Here is a 21,975-nt window from a genome sequence, read left to right on the forward strand (position 1 = left end):
CCTGGAGAGAGGCGGAAGTTTGGAGTGTCAACAAGAAAAACTTTCCATACACACCTCTGAAGGAAAAGAGATCGTTCGTGTCAAACCAAGCGGTTTTTATGGTTTAGTGAATTATTATCGTGGCTTTCAAAGCCGTCACGGGAACTCTGTTTTTGGGGTGATTAAAAGCGTTTCTTTCGCACGTTTTAAAAAAAGAAGAAAAACCAGTCTTTACAATGCTAAAACAACTCGTTCCCTGTTTTGCCCTGATGCTCGTGTGCTTGGCGGACGAAATGAGATTAAAAGTAAAACCTGTGTCTAAACCTGTGCGATTGTTCACCGATGAAGAGTTGAGACGATACGATGGGAGTGAGGTAGACTCCGTGGCAAAAAAAATCATTTTGAGTCGTGAGAGGTTTTTTTACTTTTTACTGCACAATGTAATTTCTGGTTCTTTTTTGTTGTTATTTTTTTCCTAATTTTCAGGACGGAGAGCCCATTTACATGGCCGTGAAGGGAGTCGTGTTTGACGTTACATCTGGCAAAAGTTAGTTGTAGACATGGTGCAGCTCCTACATCAACCCTATCCTAATGCATTTAACAGTACTACACTGAAGTACAGAAGTGTGCAGCCTCCTCATGTAGCCAATGACCTCTTATTCATCTGAACACCTGCATTTTCAGACTCACTTTACTGCCTTCTGGGAAAAAAAGTACTGAAGCATTCGGGCCAGATTTTAACAGTTTCTTTCCCTAAGCCATTCGTCACTTCACTACCAAGTAACTGGACTGAAACACAGATAAACAGACTCATTAACTGTAAACTTTTGTTTGCACAAAACTTTGCACAAATTGCTGCTACAACAATTCAATTATCGTATTTATTTATTATTATATGGACATCATTTGCACTAACACAAATCTGCACTGGTCAGTAGTTTTCTTACAGTAAATGTCACACACATGCACTTTATCTCATACCCCAGTTAGCTTTATGTTGATTCATGTTCTTTTATGTAGCAGCTTGGTCCTGGGAGAATGTGTTTCGTATCACTGGGTACTGTATATGGTTGGACTGACGGCACAAGCGGACTGGACTCGACACAATAAACACGGTCTAGTTATTAGATATGGTGCTTGAATGTCGTCTTCTTCTTTCGGCTGCTCCCATTTGGGGCCGCCACAGCGGATCATCTGTCTCCATACCCCCCCTGTCCTCTACATCTGCCTCTTTCTAACCAACTACCTGCATGTTTTCCCTCACCACATCCATAACCCTCCTCCTTGGTCTTCCTCTTTTCCTCCTTCCTGGTGGCTTCATCCTCAGCATTCTTCTACCGATATACCCCATGTACCTCCTCTGCACATGTCCAAACCAACTAAATCTCACCTCCCTCACCTTGTCTCCAAAACATCCTACATGCTCTGTCCCTCTAATAAACTCATTTCTAATCCTGTCCATTGTCGTCACTCCTAACGAAAACCTCAACATCTTCAGCTCTGCTACCTCCAGCTCCACCTCCTGTCTTTTACTCAATGCCACTGTCTCTAAAACATACATCGCAGGTCTCACCACAGTCCTATAAACTTTCCCTTTCACTCTTGCAGATACTCTTCTATCACAAATCACTTCTGCTATCACTCTTCTCCACCCACTCCACCCTGCCTGCACTCTTTTCTTCACTTCTCTAACACACTCTCCATTACGCTGCACTGTTGACCCCAGGTACCTGAACTCCTCCACCTTGATATGGTCCTTATATATGCTGTTGCAAATCAATGAAATTAATCAAGTGATATTATTTTGGTAATTTTTCAGACTTTTATGGCAAGAGCGCTTCTTACAATGCTCTCGTGGGCAAGGACTCAACCCGGGCTGTAGCTAAAATGTCGCTTAATCCTGAAGATCTGACCCATGATACAGTGAGTGGCTGAACTCTTTTCAGTGCTGTAATTCTCTACAGGGTTTTCAAGTTAATTAATAATCGCAACTTCCTTTTTTCCCCCCTCTCATTTTAGACGGGCCTTACGAAGGAGGAGCTGGAATCCCTCGATCGCATATTCAGCGAAACATACAAATCGAAGTACCCCATAGTAGGTTACACACACAGGCGCATTCTCAATGAAGATGGCAGCCCAAATGAAGATTTCAAACCAGAGGATCAGCCTCATTTCAACATCCGAAACGAGCTTTGATACTAAGATAAATGGAACATTTAGGCTGATTCAATAGTATTTGTTAAAGACGTTGTATTGATTAATACTGGGACAAGATTACTATCTTGTGATCTTACTATTAGATGTGCCTCTAACAAGATTAATTTTCTACTGATTTTGCTGTTTTTGCTTCTCATTTGTATATCTTGAACACTATCTTCTTAATTTGTTCAGACGAGTTTGTTTTCTGACTTTTGTCATTTCAGACTACAAAGATGTTGCTTTTAATACATGTCCAATTCAAATTTATGCATCTGATAAATTGTTTTTTTTTTTTACTCTAGAATCCCTTTTCAGGTGATATGCAATCTTTTTTTTGTTCATGTTTTGTGATCATCTTAAATAATTCATGGACTGTACATACAATTCACGGAACACAATGAAAAGCTCAAAAAGACATTAATATCTTGCTTGTATATTCAACTTTATGTATATACAAAATGGACTTAATTTTTTGCTGACCTTTTGGTGTTATCCAAAATTTAGAGTGATATAATATTATTTCTCTGCTCGCACCAGTGACCTGTATGGTTGCGGGGAGGTGGGCTAAACCTGACATAGTCTGGCGGTCTGTCTTTCTGCCCACATGCGAGTAAACGAATGATGCATATACTATGTAGGTTTTTCCCTGGTGGGTGCTTTGAATGTCATAGAAAACAGTTCACCCACCTGTATGAATAAAAAAAAAACATTTTTTAAAATAATGTTTACATATAATATAATTGGGTAGAACTATATTCTCCTCATAGGTATCATTTTGCTTTAACCAGTGGTGTATGACTGGGAAAGTTTGATGACTCACTGCTAAATTTGGCATTCTGAAATTGTAAATAACACGGAGTTTATTGGGCAAATCTTAACTGCTTTTATGTCTGGATTTTGGGTACTTTACAGTTAAATATATCATAGTCGGTGTGAATGATTTCTGAACTGGTGATGTTTTTTACACTAATAAATCACATTGTACTCCAATGTTTCTTTTTTGTACTTTAGCCTAGTGAAGTTAATCTGAAGTGAAACTACCCACACAGTGCTTTGTGAACCAAAGAGATTTTGATCTGAAACTAATTTACATATAGATTATACTTAGTAGGAGGCCAGGCATATAGTTAGGTAATTACAAGAAATGGCAAATTTGCTCATTATTGTTCAAAGCTTAGACATGGGGGCCGATTGGTTTCATGAAATGACAGTAAACCAGTGAAAACAAAACACTGTCAAACATTGAATCTCACAATGATTTTTTCTGTTTCTTAAAAATTCCCACCACAATGATAGACTCTAGTAATAATGATTCATTGTTTAAGCTCAATTACTGTAAGTGCTTGCTTGGCAAATAATTATCCCAAAAAGAGATCTTTTACTGTAAAGTATATTGCAGGGATTTTTTTTAAAAACAGAGAAACGGTCCATCTATACAACTCAAATGGTTGGTTTCCTGAGAATGCTTTCTAGTTTGTGATTAATTTAGACCGATTAGAGAAAGATAAGCCAGAAGTCTACTAATCTGTTTAGCTATTTCTTTTTTTATTAAACTTGCCCATTTAAGTTAGCCAGTAATTGAGAAGTTGTATTTTTAACTGAACGTGGTGCAAAACCTTGTTCAAATATACCCATGTGCTACATGCTTGTTTTTACTCACATGTTATGGTGATGCATGTGACACTTTCCACCCACCAGCATACGTGTTGTTGGCCTACAAAGCTAAAGGGGGTGTTGTAGTGGGAGTCCATGATGCTGCTTCCTGTCTCCATTGCACATCAGAATTTCCCTTTCTGCCCACCCACTTGAGTTTTGTAGAGTGCAATGGGTCGCTCTAAGTTAGTCTCTCTGAGTCGTGTGTTGGTGTCATGCTGCTCTTGTGTCAACACAACCACTTTCGCTGTTTCTGAGACTGGATGCTTTTAAGAGGTGAGGAAAAAATACTAATTTTAGCTCGTGTTCAATATGTTCAGTGTTCACTGTTGAAACTCATGTAACAAAATTTTCAGTTTGTTAAAGATTTGGGTTTAATTTGCTACAATAGTTTAGGGTAGTATTGATTAGTGAATTATATTGGAACTGATGGTCATGTTTTTGAATTAAGTAAATTGGATTTTTCATTTTAGTGCATTATAATTGCAAGCTTATATACATTCTAATTATTGAATACACATAAGTTCCATATGTTGTGTAATACATACACTTGTTTATATGCCAGTTGTTTTTATGCATATGCTCATAACATTTAGACCAAATTATACAGTGCTTAAAGTGTAGATATTGTTTTGAATTTTTAAACATATTAATCATTTTTTATTTTCCAGGTCAACTGACTGACAGGAGTATTTTGTAGACATCACACCATAACGCACTGATGAAGGTGTTGAGTGGCCACGTTGTGGTAAGTTCTCACCTTTAGCCAGCCACTCCACATACCTATTGTTTCCTAATGACATCAGGGGATTTGATTAGTGCATGTTTGGTTTGTCTTTCACTGTGTCATTTCCCTGACAAGATAAGCACTTCAATTTTCTTTTGTTGTAGACAAAATCGCAGTCTGAGGACAGCATGGACCTGCTCATCATGCCACCCTCTGATGTAAGTATTTCAGACTCCATATCATATGCATACAGCACATTGTCTGACAAAGGGCAAACATGAAAAAAGCTCCATGTAAACACCTTTAAAAAATTCAATCCTGTTCACAAATTTGTGTGTGGAATGGAGACTGGAATTTTGTCCTTCTCTGTAACATGCAGTGATGTGTAACTTTTAATCTTTATATTTGAGAATGAGGAGGTCTTTAAAACTTATTGAAAACATCTTTTTTGAGCTGGGGATCTTGGTACTTTTTTAAACTGATCCCTCTTTTGCTTTCAGGTTCATAATAGTATGGGACTCCCCCTACTTAAGCAAACATGTGAGAGCAAGTTGACAAACTCCTCCCACACTGGTAAGTTATAAAAAGTTAATTTGAAAACTATAAAACAATTTACCAATAGTTTGTTGTATCCAATGACATAGTACTACAAAAAATATTGAATTCATTTAGGTCTTATTACATTTTAAATTCATTATTGAATTCATAGGTTATGTTTGTTTTTGCTTATTTGCCTTAACAGACAATATCAACCGAAAGCGCTGGAGAAAACTTTTACAGCGGGTACACAGAAAACAGATGGATACTGCTTGTGATACTCAGCTTCAAAGAAAGACACTTTTTGGACAAGCATTGTCAGATGTTTGTGAGACAAATGGCAATCCCCCAAAACCCATCATGGTATGTTTCCAATTCACCAGACAATACAATATAAATTTGAAGTTTGTATTTGCTGTTTGTATTATATGCAATGTCAAAAATGTTAAACCCCCCCTTTTTTTTTTTTTTTTTTATTTTTTAGGAGATTCTCTTAGTGCTGTACAGAAAGGGCCATTACACAGAAGGAGTCTTTAGGAAAGCTGGTAATGCCAAGGCTCTGAAAGAGATCAAGGAGCAACTGAACAATGGGGTGGAAGTGGATCTGAAAAATAAGCCTGTGATCTTACTAGCTGATCTTCTCAAGGTAACACTTTTTGAGTTAAATTGTGTCTACCAGAATCGAATGATATTATAGTTATGTGTATGACATGTTAATACCCAAGTATGCTAATATTCTGAATTCAATTTCCATGAATGGCAGGATTTTTTGAGGCACCTCCCTGGCAGTTTGCTAATGGTGGATCAGTACCAGGCCTGGATGGCAGCAATGCAAAAGGAGGGTTTAAATGAAAAGTGCACAGAGCTCCAATTGTAAGTCCGATTTTAAATGGTACTAATGAAATTCAGTAACATTTGAGTAACAATGCAATTTAATCTTACCCCTGTGCTTTTTCCTTTCAGTGTGATTAATACCATTCCTGAGCCAAATGTTATCCTTCTGAAACACCTGATTGTTGTGCTGTACCACATAAGCACCAACAGTGACAGAAACAAGATGGATTCCAGCAATTTGTCTGTTTGTATTTCACCCAACTTACTCCAAACTGACATTGAAGTGCTAAGAAATGTAAGTATGCTGTTTCGTGATCTGAATTAATTATTGTTTATAGTCTGCATATTAGTAATATCATGTTGGTGGTTTTGTATATTACTAACTCCAAATATGCTACCATTTCAGGTCACAGAACTGACCAAGTTCCTCATTGATAACTGTTGTGAGATATTCGGAGAGGATGTGCTGACAATTCTTGGGGATCCAGATGAGGATGAACTCAGTGATAAGCATGGTAATAAGCTTTTATTATTATTTTCTTTTATTTTTTATCTAAATTGCATAACAGACAATATGGATATTTTAAAATATTTTCTTTTACTTATATAGCATGTCTTTTCTTTTCCAGATTCACTGTCCTCCCTCCATCATGATTCTGCCTATGACAGCAATGACCCTGACGCAGATGGGTATAAAGGGAGCTACACAGAAATGCACGCCTTCCATTCTGATACTGAAGAGAAAACTCTGGACTGCTTACAATTGTCCTCCTCCTGACGCTGTGAAACAAACTAGCAAACCTTTTATTCGCCGGTGCTCTGAGCCAACAATTGTCTTCAACAAAAGTGTTCGAAACCAACCTGCCCTAACCAGGAGTCACACAGATGTGGACTTTTATGGACATAATATGACAAAACAGAACTCGGATGAATATGTTTCATTTGAGGCGGGCAACAGGTTGTTATCTGTGCATAAGAACATTTATATTTCATCTCTAGGTGATCATCTCCAGCATTCCTCAAAAGACTGCTCATGCTACTCCTCTAGTTCTCTGGAAAGCACATTCTCAACTGCCTCAGAGAGCTCCATCCAAACTAGTACACCTATTATTTCAACCTCCAGTAAGAGACTGGCTGTTGAACGTAAACTGTCTTTCCCCAGCCGGTCTAAGAAAAATGGGACTGCGCTTGGCGAAGCCACCAAGAAACGCTCTCAATCAATGAAAGCCCCAAAGTCTCGGACTGAGATCAGCTTTTCTCGAGGCGGCATGAACAAACGAGCTCAGAAAGCCTTGCGCCACAGTCAGACTCTTCCTGAATTGCTGCCTCTCAACAGGACTTTTCTTGTGTCACAAAAGCAGAGACGTGTGTCTAGTGAGGAAGTGTTCCAGCAAGTGGACAGCAGGATTTTGAGTAATCCTCCATCCTATGAGCAGGCAATTCAAGACAATGCTCATGTTGCGCTTTCACTCTGGCACCCATTGACTGTTGACGCTGCCAGGTGCCTGTCAATGCACACATGCAGTCAGTCTACATTCCCAACTGCAGAAACATCAAATTCCTGTTCAGTGAAACATAGAAGTTGTTCGGGTGGAGAGAGCAGTGATGTATCTACCCACCCAGAGTCAGGACAGGGGTCTGTATCAGAGACGAAATCTACCCATCCAGAGTCAGGACAGGGGTCTGTATCAGAGACAAAATCTGAAGAATCTAGCAACGGCCCATTGCACTGCTGTAGTCAACAGCTTTTGGATCATTTGGATGTCAGAGAATCTTATGTGTGACGTGTTTTGTTGTGTTACACCTGTAAACCTGTGGGATATTTTTTTTTCTACTGATGTATTTTGAAGCAAAATAACATTATCTGTAAAAATTCCAAAAGCTTCTAAGAAGTCTTTGATTGTATATACGGTTTCTGTATCGAATTCAGCTTTGATGAGCTCATGTGATTTGTGAATTGTATTGCATCTGCACTTTATTTTGCTGCATTGTCCACATCCAGTCAAGTCTAGACTCGGGACTCAATTGCAACGGTGATTTTTAAAGTGGCAGCAAATGGCACTTGAATGTATGTCATCATTGTGGATCATCCCTAAGTAAGCAATGAAGGGAAAAGCGCATACCACAGGGTGACCTGCGATACTGACACACCCAACATGTATGAAGTAGTCATTAAGGGTGGATTTCCGGACACATTTCCAAGATACACACCTATAGTAGGAAAGAAAAAACGGTTGTTCATGTAAAATGAATGTTAATAGCACTTTTGTGAAAAATTGTGTACAAAATAAACCAAAAGCAGACTGGAACAGTGTGTGTGCTGTGTCATGTTTTAGTAGAAACTCCTCAGCAGGAACTAACCTGGCCACTTGTTCTTTGTCATAGGACTCGTTTGGTGTGTTACACCTGTCGGTCTCCGCCCATTGAAACGCATATGAATGTCCTATTTTTTTTCTTCTTCTTTTTTTTTTCTTCCTTTTTTTTTTTTTTAAAGCGGGTTGCTCGCAGGAGGTCAGCCAACACTCTGTTCTCTCCATCTGGGAACAAAGGTCGCGTTTCTCAAGGTGCTTCAAAACTCGCTAATTGTGTGTTAAAGTGGAGCCTCGGCACTCTTTAACTTGAAACGCGCTCTACGCTTTATCGTAGCCATTATCGGGGCGAGGCTCTGACACCATCTATTGACAATGAGTCAGAAATGAACCTCAACCCGAGCGCTCCTCGCCTCCAGAGCTCAGTCAGTCAAGCAACAACTAAAGCCGGTTCGGTGTGAGCTCACCTTTATTTCGCTACCTTCCTGAAAGCAGAAACACACACACACACACACCAGGATCATGCCTAAACCAGTAAGTAACTGTCTTTTTTTCTTTAATGTGCTTTATGTGTATAATTAAGGTACTATAAATACATTCTCAGATAACTTTATTAACTACAAATGACATCAAAAGTCATTCACCCACACCGAATGAAATAATGTGTGTATTTTGTAGAGTTCATGAGATCTTTGTGCGCTTCATTGAAAAGTGTCAAATGATTTGAGTTATGCGGAAGTTTGTGATTTAACCCACAGGTGTCGTCAGTATACGTGTATTTTACCCATGTAATAACTGCTTCTTCTATTACCGACATGGGATATTTCATTTTATATTCACACAAGAAGATAGATACACTGTGGACTTCCTATTCTTTATAATTATGTATAGAAAACTGTATAATAAGTAGATTGTCGTGTTGAAAAGTCGACCACACTTCACTTGTGACACTTAGACTTACAATAAATGCGTCATACATGGCCGGCCTTGGCTGACAGGTTTTTTGGTTGTCTTTGAAACATTCCATTGGGTTCAGAAACGAAACCCGGCAAACCTTTATTTCACACTTCAGAATGAGAATGTGAACATTTGGTTTGTCTGGCACCGTTTTCAGTGACTTGACTTGTTGTACAGGGAGATAAACTGCTGCTTTATGACCATCATGTTTCAAGCATTTGTGTAAACCAGTGTGACTTTGGAAAAGTTGGTTATGATTGCACAAAGGGTAGCGATTTGAACTGAGACTGACTCCGAGTCCAAAGTAGAGACTAACAGCTGAAGTATATATTTAACACACCTTATGTAGCTGTAAAGATTAACCTGACACTAGACACCATTTTCAAGTACAATGAAATCAGTAAAAGTAAAGTCAAAGATTAGCTCAGCAGACTGCGCCTGTGCCGCAATTTACGAATGTTTGAATATGATGTCACGTTGCTATTCATTAGGGATTAAACTTTAACTAAGTCTTAGTCATCCGGATCATTTTGTTAATTTAACTGAAAGGTATTGGTTATTCACATTATAAAATGAATGCTCTTATAGGCCTGGATCCTTTTTTTCTCTAGAGGATATACTACAAAATTGGAGAGATTTAGGTTTCAAATTCCAAAGATCCTCTATCACCCAAAGCACAATCATGAACAGGAACAAAAGTCCCTGTGTTCGTAGCAAACACAGTGGAAATTATTTGAGTGGAGTAGTGTGTACATAGTGACTTGTGCATTGGTGAAGAAGTGGAGAGGTGTGTGTTAATCAAAGCTCCAAGAGAATCAGAAAGTCCATACTGCGTCCTAACCTGGACTAGGTCAGTCTTGTTGCCAGATAAAAAAATGTCATGGTATAAGCAAATCCAGTACAGCGCAAATGCTTTGAAGATACTTAATCCTCTATGGTTAAATAAATGTGCTCTACCTATCCACCAAACCAAATATATATATAAATATATATAATAAAAGAAGAAAATATGCATCAGAGAGGAAATTTGCTCACAGCCAGTGAACCTTGACAGAGGTTTAACTGCATTGCGACAGTTACACAATGTCTTTATGAACTTACTTACTTAAGTGCTGTAAAGATAGACCCCATTGAACCCTTGTGCAACATAAGTTAGTGTCAGCTTTTTTAGTCATTACTACTATAATGTCAGGCATATTACTGTGAAACTCCATAGCAAGTAAAGAGTTTCTTTGTTGATTTTCTTGCATGCATTTGCTTATGTTTACCCAGACTTATGTTTGACCTAGCAACACTGTTAAGCTCATGACACGCAGTTTGTGCGTTATCAACACAAATTTTTTCCTGCTAAGCATTTGCAATGAATGTTCATGTAACCTTTTTGAATCTAGACCAACTGGCTTCAAGTCATGTCATGTAATTGACATAATTCCTGTACAAGGCATAGACTTTAGCTGCAGTGTTTATCTTAACACGTCTTGGTGTAGTGACATTCCTTTCAACTGATTGACACAAAGTGTCGTCTTTACACTTCACTCAGTTAGGACCTTTCTTACGTGTTTGCTCTCCCACAGGTCAACGTCCGCGTCACCACAATGGACGCCGAACTGGAATTCGCCATTCAGTCTGTCACCACAGGCAAACAGCTCTTTGAGCAGGTGAGCTTTATCTAGTCCCCAAGTCAGGCCTAAATCCAGAGGCAGATATTTATGAGGTAATTGACATTAGTTGAAAGGCACGTGTGGTATGGCCACATATCTGATTGTAACAATGCTCGAATACTACACGGTAAATTCCAGTCTCTTGAAGTTTTTTTTATTAGTATTTTAATGACTGTTGTACAGCTGAAAAAGGCTGTTAATAAAGGTGCAGTTTATAGAGAATGGAAGTCTGTGTTTTAAATAATTACAATGTAAAATGTTTGTAAAAATTTGTACAAAAGACAAGGTTACATATTGTCAATATCTGCATTATATGTGCCATTGGGCGGGTATAGAGAGTAAATGATTGGCATAAATATTGACCTATAGCTCCTGGCAATGTCTAGTTTATGGCATGAGGTGTCACATGACATTGGGCCTTTAGGTGGGGGACTCCAGCAAATTCATATAACTGATAAGAAAAGGTTTGATGAAGGGCATGGGTAGTTCCATAGTTGATAACTGTTAATGATGTGTTACCTGGAAGGTATCGATTACATTGTCATACAGAGACGTGCAGATGAACAACGGTTTAGATATTTTGCAAAATCCAACCCTTCAACTTGAACCCCACCCTTTATACCTGATGCCAGTATCACTTGTACTGTAGTCAGTTTTCATGACATGCCATACAGACTAGAATATTGATATCCAAGCTCATTTTCCATGCAATCACTATTCTCCTATTGGCATGAAGATTTGTCAGGGTCATAAAACAGTCAGGGTAAAAATGTTTCTTTGTCTCAGGTTGTCAAGACAGTGGGTCTGCGAGAGGTCTGGTATTTTGGCCTGCAGTATATGGACAACAAAGGATATCTCACCTGGCTGAAACTGGAGAAAAAGGTATATTTATATCTATATGTACATGTACCTGTTTTTCATGTCCAGGGAGTATATATACCATGCTGCCACTTTATTGCATAGTTTGATCTAAAAGGAAAACTTCAAAATGCAAAACAAAGCCTGAGTATACAACATCTATTCACATCTCTGGTTACATGATCACGTGGCTTGACTAGTCAGCTATCCTGGCTGGTTTCCCAGACACAGATTAAGCCTAGTCTTTGACTAAATTACAATGTCAATGCTAAGTGTCCATTGAAAATACATTGTGGTCTGTGTGCGCCCAGGAAACCGGCTTTTCAAGTAAATGCAAAGCTCCAAATGTTTGTGTTTTATTCTTTTGTTATGATATTTAATGTAGGATATTTTCATATATCTGTAATATGTGCCCTATTATATACACATATAAACAGCTGTAGACCACAATCACTATCTTACACCACATTTCTGTTGTCTCTTTTGCGTTGCCCCAGGTGTTATCTCAGGATGTGAAGCGAGAGACCCCCCTACAGTTTATGTTCCGGGCGAAGTACTTTCCTGAGGATGTGGACAATGAGCTGATCCAGGACATCACACGCAAGCTATTCTTCCTTCAGGTGAAAGAAGACATCTTGACTGACAATGTCTACTGCCCCCCAGAGACAGCCGTGCTACTGGCTTCCTACTCGGTGCAGGCCAAGTATGGAGATTTCTCGAAGGAGTCACACAAGTCTGGTTACCTTACATCAGAGCGTCTGCTTCCCCAAAGGTGAGTCTGGACAGTCGAACCTACACTAGGCTCTATACTATTTTCTCAGTTTACATTCTCATTTTGTAATAGTAGCCATGTAACCATTTTATAGAATGAATCATAATTTATCCCAAATGTCTAAATCCTAAATAATCCTAAATGATATCATCTTTTTAGATACTTCATATCCTTTTTAGGTCAAAGAGCAAAATCAGATTGAAGAGTTTTTACTTTTAGATGTGTTTATGACTTACCAGTTCGTTTAAAAAAATCCATCTTTATAATCATGCCTCCACAGAGTCCTTGAGCAGCACAAACTCTCCAAAGATCAGTGGGAGGAGAGGATCCAGGTTTGGCATGAGGAGCACAGTGGCATGTTAAAGTGAGTCATGTATTTTTCTCAGTGTAAATGGACCCCATCACACAAATTTTCCCAAATTACAAATGTCCATTCTTGGTCCCCAGGGAAGACGCTATGCTGGAGTACTTGAAAATCGCACAGGATTTGGAGATGTATGGAGTCAACTACTTCGACATCAAGAACAAGAAAGGAACAGAGTTGTTTCTTGGTGTGGATGCTCTCGGACTTAACATCTATGAGCATAATGACAAGTATGCATTTCATGTGATTTTATTCAGTCAGCAAAACAATCAACCACTTAGTCATCAACAGCACATGGCATTATGATATTAGTGTAAATCAGGTGTTATGGTCAGTATGGCAGAGGTTAGTGTCTGTTCAGTCAGTGAACTCTGGAGTAACTCAGACAAACTCTGTGGCTCTGTGCTGCAGGTAAACATGACCGCAATGTTCTTGTTATTAAGAGGTCATTGCACCCAAAGTTTGATGTTGATGTTTTTTTTTTGCTATACCTTTGATGAATAATCGCATACCTGTTGTATTGTCGCTTAGATTGACACCAAAGATCGGATTCCCTTGGAGTGAAATCAGGAACATATCATTCAATGACAAGAAGTTTGTCATCAAACCAATTGACAAAAAGGCCCCAGTAAGTGTGACATCCCTTCATTTATTATAATTGTTTTTAATTTTTTTAATTTACCAATTGTTTAGGCTTACATTCTGGACTCTTGTAACTAGACACCTTTTGCTTTTAGTTGCATTAAACTTTACTAAATAATTCATAGTCTTTGCTGAGTTATATGCTTGAAGATTAATTATATTATGAAAAGAGGTCAACGATACTCAAAACACACCTTATGTGACGTACCGTTCATGCTTCATAAATAAAATTATGACTCATTGATTTGTCATAAGTAAAGCCACACCTTTACTTGTTGTCAATACAAATGTATTTGTTGATACTGTAGTAGTCTATGGAGTCGGATGTCTTAGAATCTTAGATTAGCCTTTCATATTGAAGCCTGCCTTTGATATCCTCTTAATTTAATCCTAACATATAATAGCTGACTCAATCCAAGATGAATAATTAATAATAGCTATACAGTATTGTCTAAAAATAGCTAAGAACACCCTAGAAAAGCAATTAGACTACAGTTTCCCAACACATGTTTCTGGGGATAGAAGGGAACCTACAGATCCCCTGAGTTGATCTAAATCACTGTCAACCTGAGCTTCTTCCTGCTCATGTTCTTTCAGGACTTTGTGTTCTATGCGCCTCGCCTGCGCATCAACAAGCGTATCCTGCTGCTGTGCATGGGGAACCACGAGCTGTACATGCAGCGCAGGAAGCCCGACACCATCGAGGTACAGCAGATGAAGGCACAGGCAAGAGAGGAAAAACACCAGAGACAGATGGAGAGGTCGGCTTGTTTACATTTCTCAACACTTTAGACCAAAAATGATGTGAAACAACAGAGTATAAGAGCACCAGACATACATGAGTGGAGTGTATTTGTTGAATTTGTTGCATAGTAACATTTTGACATCTTTAGGGCCCTGCTCGAAAATGAGAAGAAGAAGAGAGAAAATATTGAGAAAGAAAAGGAGCAGATGGAGAGAGAGAAGCGAGAAATGATGATGAGGCTTACCCAGTTTGAGGAAAAGTCCAAGAAAGCAGAGAAAGGTACAGGAATTATTTACACACCCTGTTAAAAAGGAACTGTAGCGTTTCTGACAGAAATCACTTACTGCTTCATTATAAATCAAATGCTGCCCCCTGTTGATGGCTTTGATGCATTGCACAGACTTGCAGATGCAGCTGGACAGGGCCGTGCGACTGGAGGAGGAGAGACGAAAGGTGGAGCAAGAGGCTGCTCGTCTGGAGGCTGAGAGACAGGCGGCTCTGCTGGCTAAAGAAGAGCTGGCAAGACAGGCTGAAGACCAGCTGAAGAGCCAGGAGCAGCTGGTGAGCATTGGGAATTCCTAAAAGCAGTTATTAATGTGTAGTTCAATAAAAACAGCAGGTACACATTTTTATAATAAATACTTCCTAACTGGTTCTTTTGATGGTTCCATCTTTTTGGATTCTATGGATTCTATGTGAAACCTACCAAAATAGAGTCCTATGTAGAAAATTGAAGGTTCCCCAAAAAAGACAGGGTAAATAATCCTATATGGTGCCCTTTAGATAGAACTAGATGTTTTTGTTGAGCTCCTCAGACTGAACTCCATTTAGGCGTTACTCTTTTAGACTACAAGAAAATTTAATTTATGGAGTCTTACTTCTTTTTATCTGATTACTTTGCTAAATTATGTTTTTTTTTGTTCTTGAAGGCTGCAGAACTTGCGGAGTACACTGCGAAGATCTCCCTGCTGGAGGAGGCCAAGAAAGTCAAGGAAGAAGAAGCTGACCAATGGCAGAGCAGGGTGATTAACACCTTTCTTATCAACATACTGTACTTTAGCTGTTGAAAATAAAAATAAAAAATAAATAAAAAAATGTGTGTGATCATGATATGCGCAGTTTTTAATAGTCAAATATTGAGAATGTGTCTTTCAATATAAAATGTTTGGATCAACTTATTTCCATGTGGCTCTTAGGCTAGAGAGGCACAGGACGACCTGGTGAAGACTCGTGAGGAGCTGCACTTGATGATGGCTGCTCCAGTACCACTACCGCCACCGCCGCCCATGCTCATTGCAGAAGATGTCCACGTGGAGGACCACGATGACCACGAGGAAAACATGCGAAGCTACAGTGCTGAGTTCCAGGTTGAAGGCATTGATAACAACCGCAATGAGGAGGACCGTCTCACCGAGGCTGAGAAAAATGAGCGTGTGCAGAGACAGCTTATGGTAAGATATATCAGTGATCATTTTATTAGGAACAACTGTACACCTGCTCATTTATGAAAGTGGCAACCTATTGAATAAAACCATGCTGATACATTCTCAGTTTGCATCAAACATCAGAATAAGACAAAAAAGTGATTACAGAGACTGTTATTATTAAACTTGTATATTTGAGTATTTAAGAATCTGCTGATCTCCTGTGATTAAAAAAAAGATTAGAGACAGAAAAATCCCAAGATCAGCAGAAATACTCAAACAGCTTGTGTACACCAACAACTAGGCCAGGGTTAAAGTCACGGCAATAAAATCTTTCTTTAATTCTGATCATTAAAGTGAGCATTAACTGAAGTTCTTGGCCTGAATTTGTGAGGCTGAACCGGTGATTGGCTAATTGAATCACCTTTGTAGCACCAATTTGTTTTACAAGGTCTTGGACTAACCCAATCTGTCTGACAAATATTTTGCAGGCCCTGAGCTCTGAGCTGGCAGATGCACGGGACGATTCCAAGAAAACTCAGAATGACCTTCTGCACATGGAGAACATGCGTGCTGGAAGAGACAAGTACAAGACTCTGCGTCAGATCCGTATGGGCAACACCAAGCAGAGAATAGATGAGTTTGAAGCTTTGTAGAGACTGATATCAATTTTGAATAACCTCAACCAAGACAAACCATCCTGCTAGCTCACCAGTGGTCTCACTTTCCATTTGGTGTCCAAATAACTGTTATTTAGCCTTTCTGACTGTTATTTAATCATGGTAGGTTTATTGAAAAGGATTGTATTTGTAAAGATTCCTATGTTTGGATTAAGGTGTTATGAAGTGAAGCAATATAGAATTAAGGTCCTTGTGATTATGGTTACAGGAGGTCTTAGTTTCCGACCAGCTCATGATCCAGTTTGGAGCCTTAACCCACTGGAATGCATCTCACAATAATCTTACCGAATTATGTTCAACATAAATACAACTGTTGAATCCCCATTTTTATGGGTTTTAGAACATTATGCAAGAGACATCCAGCCAAGATCATATTTATGCTTACTGTGCCATAGCTCTTTAAAATAGAATAATTTAAAAATAGTTTCCATCCTTTTTTCTTTCTTTGTAATATAGTACTGCTTGCCAGAGATTTATAGATAATAAAAATCTCCCTAAGAGATCAGGCTGGCTGCTGAAGAGACCAACTGCATTCATTTTTTAGCGCTAAAGAATTGAAAGGAACAAAATGGAGGAAAACTTCAAATGTCATTTTTCTTCATGTTTTTAGACTTGGTTAGCCATTTTAAGTACTTATTTACACTAAATTTGATTTTGATAAATCTTTATAATGACAACACATCACATTGTTGAGCTTCTATTACTATGTGAGATTTTAAGATTTATTTTATTAATAATTTGAATTGTATCTAATTTTGAATTCTGGAATGCCATGATTGTATGGGTTAGAATTTGACTTCAACATGCCATTCACATATGCTTTAATACACATATCTACCACATCAATGTTAAATGTTCAAAATTTGATGTGGGCCAAGTACAGTTTATAAAATAAAAGAAAAAAAACACAATCTAGTGAATGCTACATTTATTTTAAAAGAAACTAATGAACACAACACCAGAGTTTATATATTTTTAATTGTTGTTTTTTAACCAATAGCAGTTTTAATCCAGTAGATGAACAAAAAAACTGTTTAGGCTTTAGTAAATCAGTGACTAATTTATTACTCTGCTTGTTCCGCTGTAAGCTGAGGAACTGAGCAGTGCAGTTAAAAGGTGGATTGTTTGAGGGGATATTTACTCGCTGACTACACTGCTAAATGTGTTGCTAGCCAACAAGTTAAAATGCTTGGAAACCATATCATGTTTAAATATATGCTAGGTCAACATTTGCAACAGTGCATTTTCTTTGAGTTATTTACAAATACATTTCAGAGGGCGTTTAAATTTACTTATGTTACAAACAAAATGTAAAAAAAATCCCAAACAACTAGATATTACATTTCCTGTATACTTTTCTAAATTCTTATACGTTTAAGAAGTTTATGTATACAATTATGTACAATCTAGCCAGGCTGGAAAAATCCAGTTCGGTCTAAAAAGCTACCATTTGCCAAAACGCAGGCTGAGCTGGTCAAACTTGTAGATCATCAGTGCCAGCTGGTAAGTTATTTTACAGCCTCCTTATTGACAAAAGTGGTCAATAAATGTTGGAGATTGTTTAATTGCGTTGCCTTGTGATAGTTTCTTAAGAACTAAAAAAGCAAGAAGATGAGGAAAAACTTTCCATATACCAAACGGCAATGGTCTCCGATCCAATTTTTTTAAAACAATTTACAATTTTGTTGAATAAATGATTTTAAGTTTAGTACATGTGGATATAATAATAAGAATTGCTTTTTAGTGTTACGAAAACATAGTTTGCACGGTTATAGGTCCTTGTGCCAATTCCCTGGTGGTGGCTAATGCTACTCATTCTAATAACAGGCCATGAAGCAATCACTAACATTACCAAAAGCGTAGTGGTGGATCTACAGTGATATCAGCCCACCTGCAGAGGCACAGAGTGTACCTGAAGCTCTTAGATATCTCATTATAGGCAGTTACCTAATTTAACCTAAATGACCAATGACCAAATAAGGCCTCTTACCTCCCGTTGCTTGGGGGGTGGTGCTGAAGGAACAGCTCCTAGTTTCCATCCTGCTCTCTGTCAGGTCCGCTTTAAGGATCATCCCACCGGTAAAGCCATGAGGGGCTCAGCAAAGACATGAATCACCAAAGTTCTTTCGCAAACCGGATCTAGCTCTGAAGACGGAAGGATACTTGATTAGCTAACTTAAGATGATGAAGAGGCAGAACGTGCGCACGTTGGCTTTAATTATTTGCACCCTGTCCTATTTGTTAATTGGAGCGGGAGTCTTCGACGCACTGGAGTCAAAGCAAGAAAAAAGCCAGCGGAGAAAGCTGGACTACCGCAAGTCTCAGCTGATAAGCAGGTACAATCTGTCCAAAAACGACTTTGAGCAGATAGAGAAAGTGGTCTTGCTTTTGAAGCCACACAAAGCCGGAGTGCAGTGGAAGTTCGCGGGCTCTTTTTACTTCGCTATCACTGTGATAACGACTATAGGTGAGGGTCCATCTCTCTTTTTACCTATGCGTGTGGATTAATCCACCTTTAATATTAGTGCTTTTACACACACACACACACACACACACTCGCTCTCGTGCGTATATTATATAGTGTAATGCAAATAATAAAAAATACATAATCTCAGAAATGGACGTTTAATATCTTAAACGTGGACTAACTAAAATAACATAGAAGGTTTGTATAATTGTAATAAATATTAATATTAATAGTTAAATAATAATATAATAATATATTACAAAACTAATGTATATTAGTAATAGTATAAATAAATAACATTTAATATCTGTTTTACAAATATTTAACAATATATGTAATACTCATTAGCAAATGATGTGATCTAATATATATATATATATATATATATATATATATATATATATATATATATATATATATATATTAGTTACATCCATTTAGCATTTCTATTAATTATCCATTATAAAATTTTGAATTAAACATTGGTGGTCTATCTTCAGTGTTTTGTGCGTAATGTAACACTTATTTTTATTAATGTGCACAGTGATGCCAAGTAAGGTGTTTTGCAGCAGTTGTGATTTATTTCGTTTATAAATAGTGTTTGCATTGCAGATGTTTGCTCTAAGGTCTTTCAGGTTTCGACATTGACCATGGAGCATTGAAAAAAGTACACAAATCAACCACATATCTTAATTCAAATAGTTTGCTCGGCTCCACTCTGGAAAATTTATAGCATCACTATAATAATATTGAGAAAGCTAAGTGTAATGGATGGTTGTACTAATATTTACTTAGTGCTCAAACAAAGTGAGTAGGCGATATATGCCAGGGGTATGCGCTAGCCTAATGCCACGGATCAGACATAAACACTCAAAACATTAACTAGTCTGTTTATCCCATTCACTTTCAGCTCTAAAGTTGACGAGTAACAGCAACATGTAGCTATAGTAAGTTGTGGTGTTGTGTTATTACCATTTTAAGGCTCTGAGGGTTGCTAGATGACCACTGCCATGATAAAAACCTAAAGCATATGCATTGTGGTAAGTGCTGGGAGCATACTAGACCAATTCTAGCCTGGTTTCCCCAAACGAATATTTTAAGATGTCCATTTATATTTAGTGAAGGTTTAATACTTACTTAAAAATTGATTAAGTGCACTACTAATTCTGGGATGCCAGAATTAGTATTAGTGTTTTTGGTTACATTTGTTGGTAAATTACATAATAAATTAAATAATGTCATCCCTATTTCAGTATTTCATTAGTACATCTTGATCTTCATTTTTGCTTTTCTAAAACAATTATATATTTTGGTTAACACAGATGTCTAAAATGGCAGGTTAATTAAACCGGTTTTCTATTTTCTCCTTTTTTTCTGATCCACTATGCTTTGCCTCTGATGTGAAAATGAACAAAAATTATTTAGATTTTTTTTTTCGTCAGGTTATGGCCATGCTGCCCCCAGCACAGATGCAGGGAAAGCATTCTGCATGGGCTATGCGCTTTTGGGTATCCCACTCACTCTGGTGATGTTCCAGAGCCTGGGAGAACGCATTAACACCTTTGTTCGTTTGCTGCTGCACAAAGTCAAGAAATGTGTGGGTCTGCGACGACCGGAGGTCTCCATGGCCAACATGGTGACGATTGGCTTCTTCTCTTGTGTTGGCACCCTTTGCATTGGTGCAGGTGCCTTCTCACATTATGAAGGCTGGAGCTACTTCCACGCCTTCTACTACTGCTTCATCACTTTGACAACCATCGGTTTTGGGGATTATGTGGCCTTGCAGAAGGACAATGCGCTCCACAACGACCCCCATTACGTGGCCTTTAGCTTTGTCTACATTCTGATGGGCCTGACCGTGATTGGTGCCTTCCTCAACCTGGTGGTGCTGCGTTTTATGACCATGAATGCAGAAGATGAGAGGAGGGATGCAGAACAACGGGCTTTGCTCTCCAAAGACAAGCAGAAAGATCAGCCTTCTCGCCACACCAACCTCCAAACCTTACAAACACAGGAGCCGGATGCCAAGAGGCAAGGACTGAAGAGCGTCTATGCCGAGGTACTTCACTTTCAGACTGTCTGCTCCTGCTTATGGTATAAAAGCAGGGAGAAGATGGTGATGCTTCCGCAAGACCTCTCCTTCAGTGATGCACTCATGGAGCAGGGTAACTTCTTTGAGCCAGACTCTACAGGCTGTGTGTGTAACTCGCAGCGCTGCTCAGCCATTAGCACTGTGTCCACTGATGTGAGGAGCATCTCCCCCTTCAGACTGCTCTCCAAGAGACGCAGCTCTGTATAAATGTGTGATGACAGATGATAAATAGATGCACACAAAAACATTGCTACTGTATTTTTCTGCTATAAATGCATGCATTCAAGTACAAGTGCTGAAACCCAGCCCTTGAGTAGGTTGCAAATTATCGTGTCTTAAGGACACAGAGTACCTCTTACGTGTGTCACGTGCGTGTGCAATGAATTGTCTCCTCCTGAGACCATATAAACTTTAAAGAAAGTAATAACGGACTTCTGGCTACTTCATGATTACAGTCGACTCCCTGACATGGTGCAATAAAATGTGCAAAACATCATTTCAGCAGTGCTTTATTAAGACAATACCAATAGCATACCTTATTATCTCCTCAAATCACTCCTCGAACCTCAGATTTTATTACTAATTGATTATCACATATTGTATCAGTCAACGTCTTATTGTTTTGTGATCACCATTTTTGTTTGTATGATGTCATGATTTATTCACGTTTATTCAAAAATTCTATGCTGCACAATGTGCTATAATCAACTTTGCACCAATTTTCTGTTTAAAATGGTTCAATTTGTATGACTGTAATGGAATAAAGAACATTTTATGTACTGTAAATTGAATGCACTGTATATTTAAAAAAAAAAAAAAAGTGTAGAATCTATTTTAATACTGCACAACATTGGACCAGGACCATGAAAATGAAACACCTACACCATAACCACTGATCCAGATGGCATGCCAACATGACTTCTGTTCTCTGCCTGGCTCTGTCCAGCCTCGGACAAGAATAGTCTCCCCTTTGAAGAAAGTTACAGTATATTAACCTCATAAGAGTTGCATGGCATGAGGTACAAGAACTGAAGATGATGCAAGATGATAAATGTCTACATGCATTCTCTTCTGT

General features: G+C 38.4%; 4 protein-coding genes across 6 annotated transcripts; all 4 read left to right on the forward strand.

The window, feature by feature from the left end:
• The first annotated feature begins 29 nt into the window (after positions 1-29).
• On the forward strand, positions 30-3,168 carry nenf (neudesin neurotrophic factor). Of its 3 annotated transcripts, none has more exons than XM_046855284.1 (5): positions 267-353; positions 466-909; positions 1,000-1,094; positions 1,799-1,902; positions 1,999-3,168. In XM_046855284.1, the coding sequence occupies exons 2-5, from the start codon at positions 875-877 to the stop codon at positions 2,173-2,175; spliced, it is 411 nt and encodes a 136-aa protein (XP_046711240.1). In that variant the 5' UTR covers positions 267-353; positions 466-874; the 3' UTR covers positions 2,176-3,168. The 3 variants fall into 3 exon arrangements, with proteins under 3 accessions (XP_046711239.1, XP_046711240.1, XP_046711241.1); XM_046855285.1 differs by having other exon boundaries at positions 1,003-1,094; XM_046855283.1 differs by lacking the exon at positions 1,000-1,094 and having other exon boundaries at positions 30-353; positions 466-526.
• Positions 3,169-3,293: 125 nt separating this feature from the next.
• Positions 3,294-8,238, forward strand: tagapa (T cell activation RhoGTPase activating protein a). Its single transcript, XM_046855270.1, is given in 11 exon segments — positions 3,294-4,107; positions 4,503-4,579; positions 4,723-4,776; positions 5,059-5,131; positions 5,301-5,458; positions 5,580-5,741; positions 5,859-5,968; positions 6,059-6,224; positions 6,336-6,444; positions 6,559-6,619; positions 6,621-8,238. Coding segments are annotated over 10 exon segments (2,013 nt in total). The 5' UTR covers positions 3,294-4,107; positions 4,503-4,552; the 3' UTR covers positions 7,714-8,238.
• Positions 8,239-8,456: 218 nt separating this feature from the next.
• ezra (ezrin a) lies at positions 8,457-17,252 on the forward strand. Its single transcript, XM_046855271.1, has 13 exons — positions 8,457-8,772; positions 10,770-10,853; positions 11,643-11,738; positions 12,212-12,486; positions 12,767-12,850; positions 12,934-13,080; positions 13,382-13,478; positions 14,090-14,253; positions 14,386-14,516; positions 14,638-14,798; positions 15,167-15,259; positions 15,434-15,688; positions 16,153-17,252. The coding sequence occupies exons 1-13, from the start codon at positions 8,761-8,763 to the stop codon at positions 16,315-16,317; spliced, it is 1,764 nt and encodes a 587-aa protein (XP_046711227.1). The 5' UTR covers positions 8,457-8,760; the 3' UTR covers positions 16,318-17,252.
• A 141-nt stretch (positions 17,253-17,393) lies between these two features.
• kcnk3b (potassium channel, subfamily K, member 3b) lies at positions 17,394-21,610 on the forward strand. Its single transcript, XM_046855276.1, has 2 exons — positions 17,394-18,808; positions 20,251-21,610. The coding sequence occupies exons 1-2, from the start codon at positions 18,523-18,525 to the stop codon at positions 21,105-21,107; spliced, it is 1,143 nt and encodes a 380-aa protein (XP_046711232.1). The 5' UTR covers positions 17,394-18,522; the 3' UTR covers positions 21,108-21,610.
• The last annotated feature ends 365 nt before the right edge of the window (positions 21,611-21,975 follow it).

This window comes from Silurus meridionalis, chromosome 8, assembly GCF_014805685.1.
Source record: "Silurus meridionalis isolate SWU-2019-XX chromosome 8, ASM1480568v1, whole genome shotgun sequence".
Taxonomy (NCBI): Eukaryota; Metazoa; Chordata; class Actinopteri; order Siluriformes; family Siluridae; genus Silurus; species Silurus meridionalis.

Bases quoted from the DNA above. Each gene is read 5' to 3' on its own strand.
- nenf (XM_046855283.1), top strand. From the start codon at position 216: ATGCTAAAACAACTCGTTCCCTGTTTTGCCCTGATGCTCGTGTGCTTG. The intron at 354-465 runs GTAGACTCCGTG...CCTAATTTTCAG, and splicing joins GACGATACGATGGGAGTGAG to GACGGAGAGCCCATTTACAT. The intron at 527-1,798 runs GTTAGTTGTAGA...GTAATTTTTCAG, and splicing joins TGACGTTACATCTGGCAAAA to ACTTTTATGGCAAGAGCGCT.
- ezra (XM_046855271.1), top strand. The intron at 13,081-13,381 runs GTATGCATTTCA...ATTGTCGCTTAG, and splicing joins ATCTATGAGCATAATGACAA to ATTGACACCAAAGATCGGAT. The intron at 14,254-14,385 runs GTCGGCTTGTTT...TGACATCTTTAG, and splicing joins CACCAGAGACAGATGGAGAG to GGCCCTGCTCGAAAATGAGA.
- kcnk3b (XM_046855276.1), top strand. From the start codon at position 18,523: ATGATGAAGAGGCAGAACGTGCGCACGTTGGCTTTAATTATTTGCACC. The intron at 18,809-20,250 runs GTGAGGGTCCAT...TTTTTTCGTCAG, and splicing joins CACTGTGATAACGACTATAG to GTTATGGCCATGCTGCCCCC.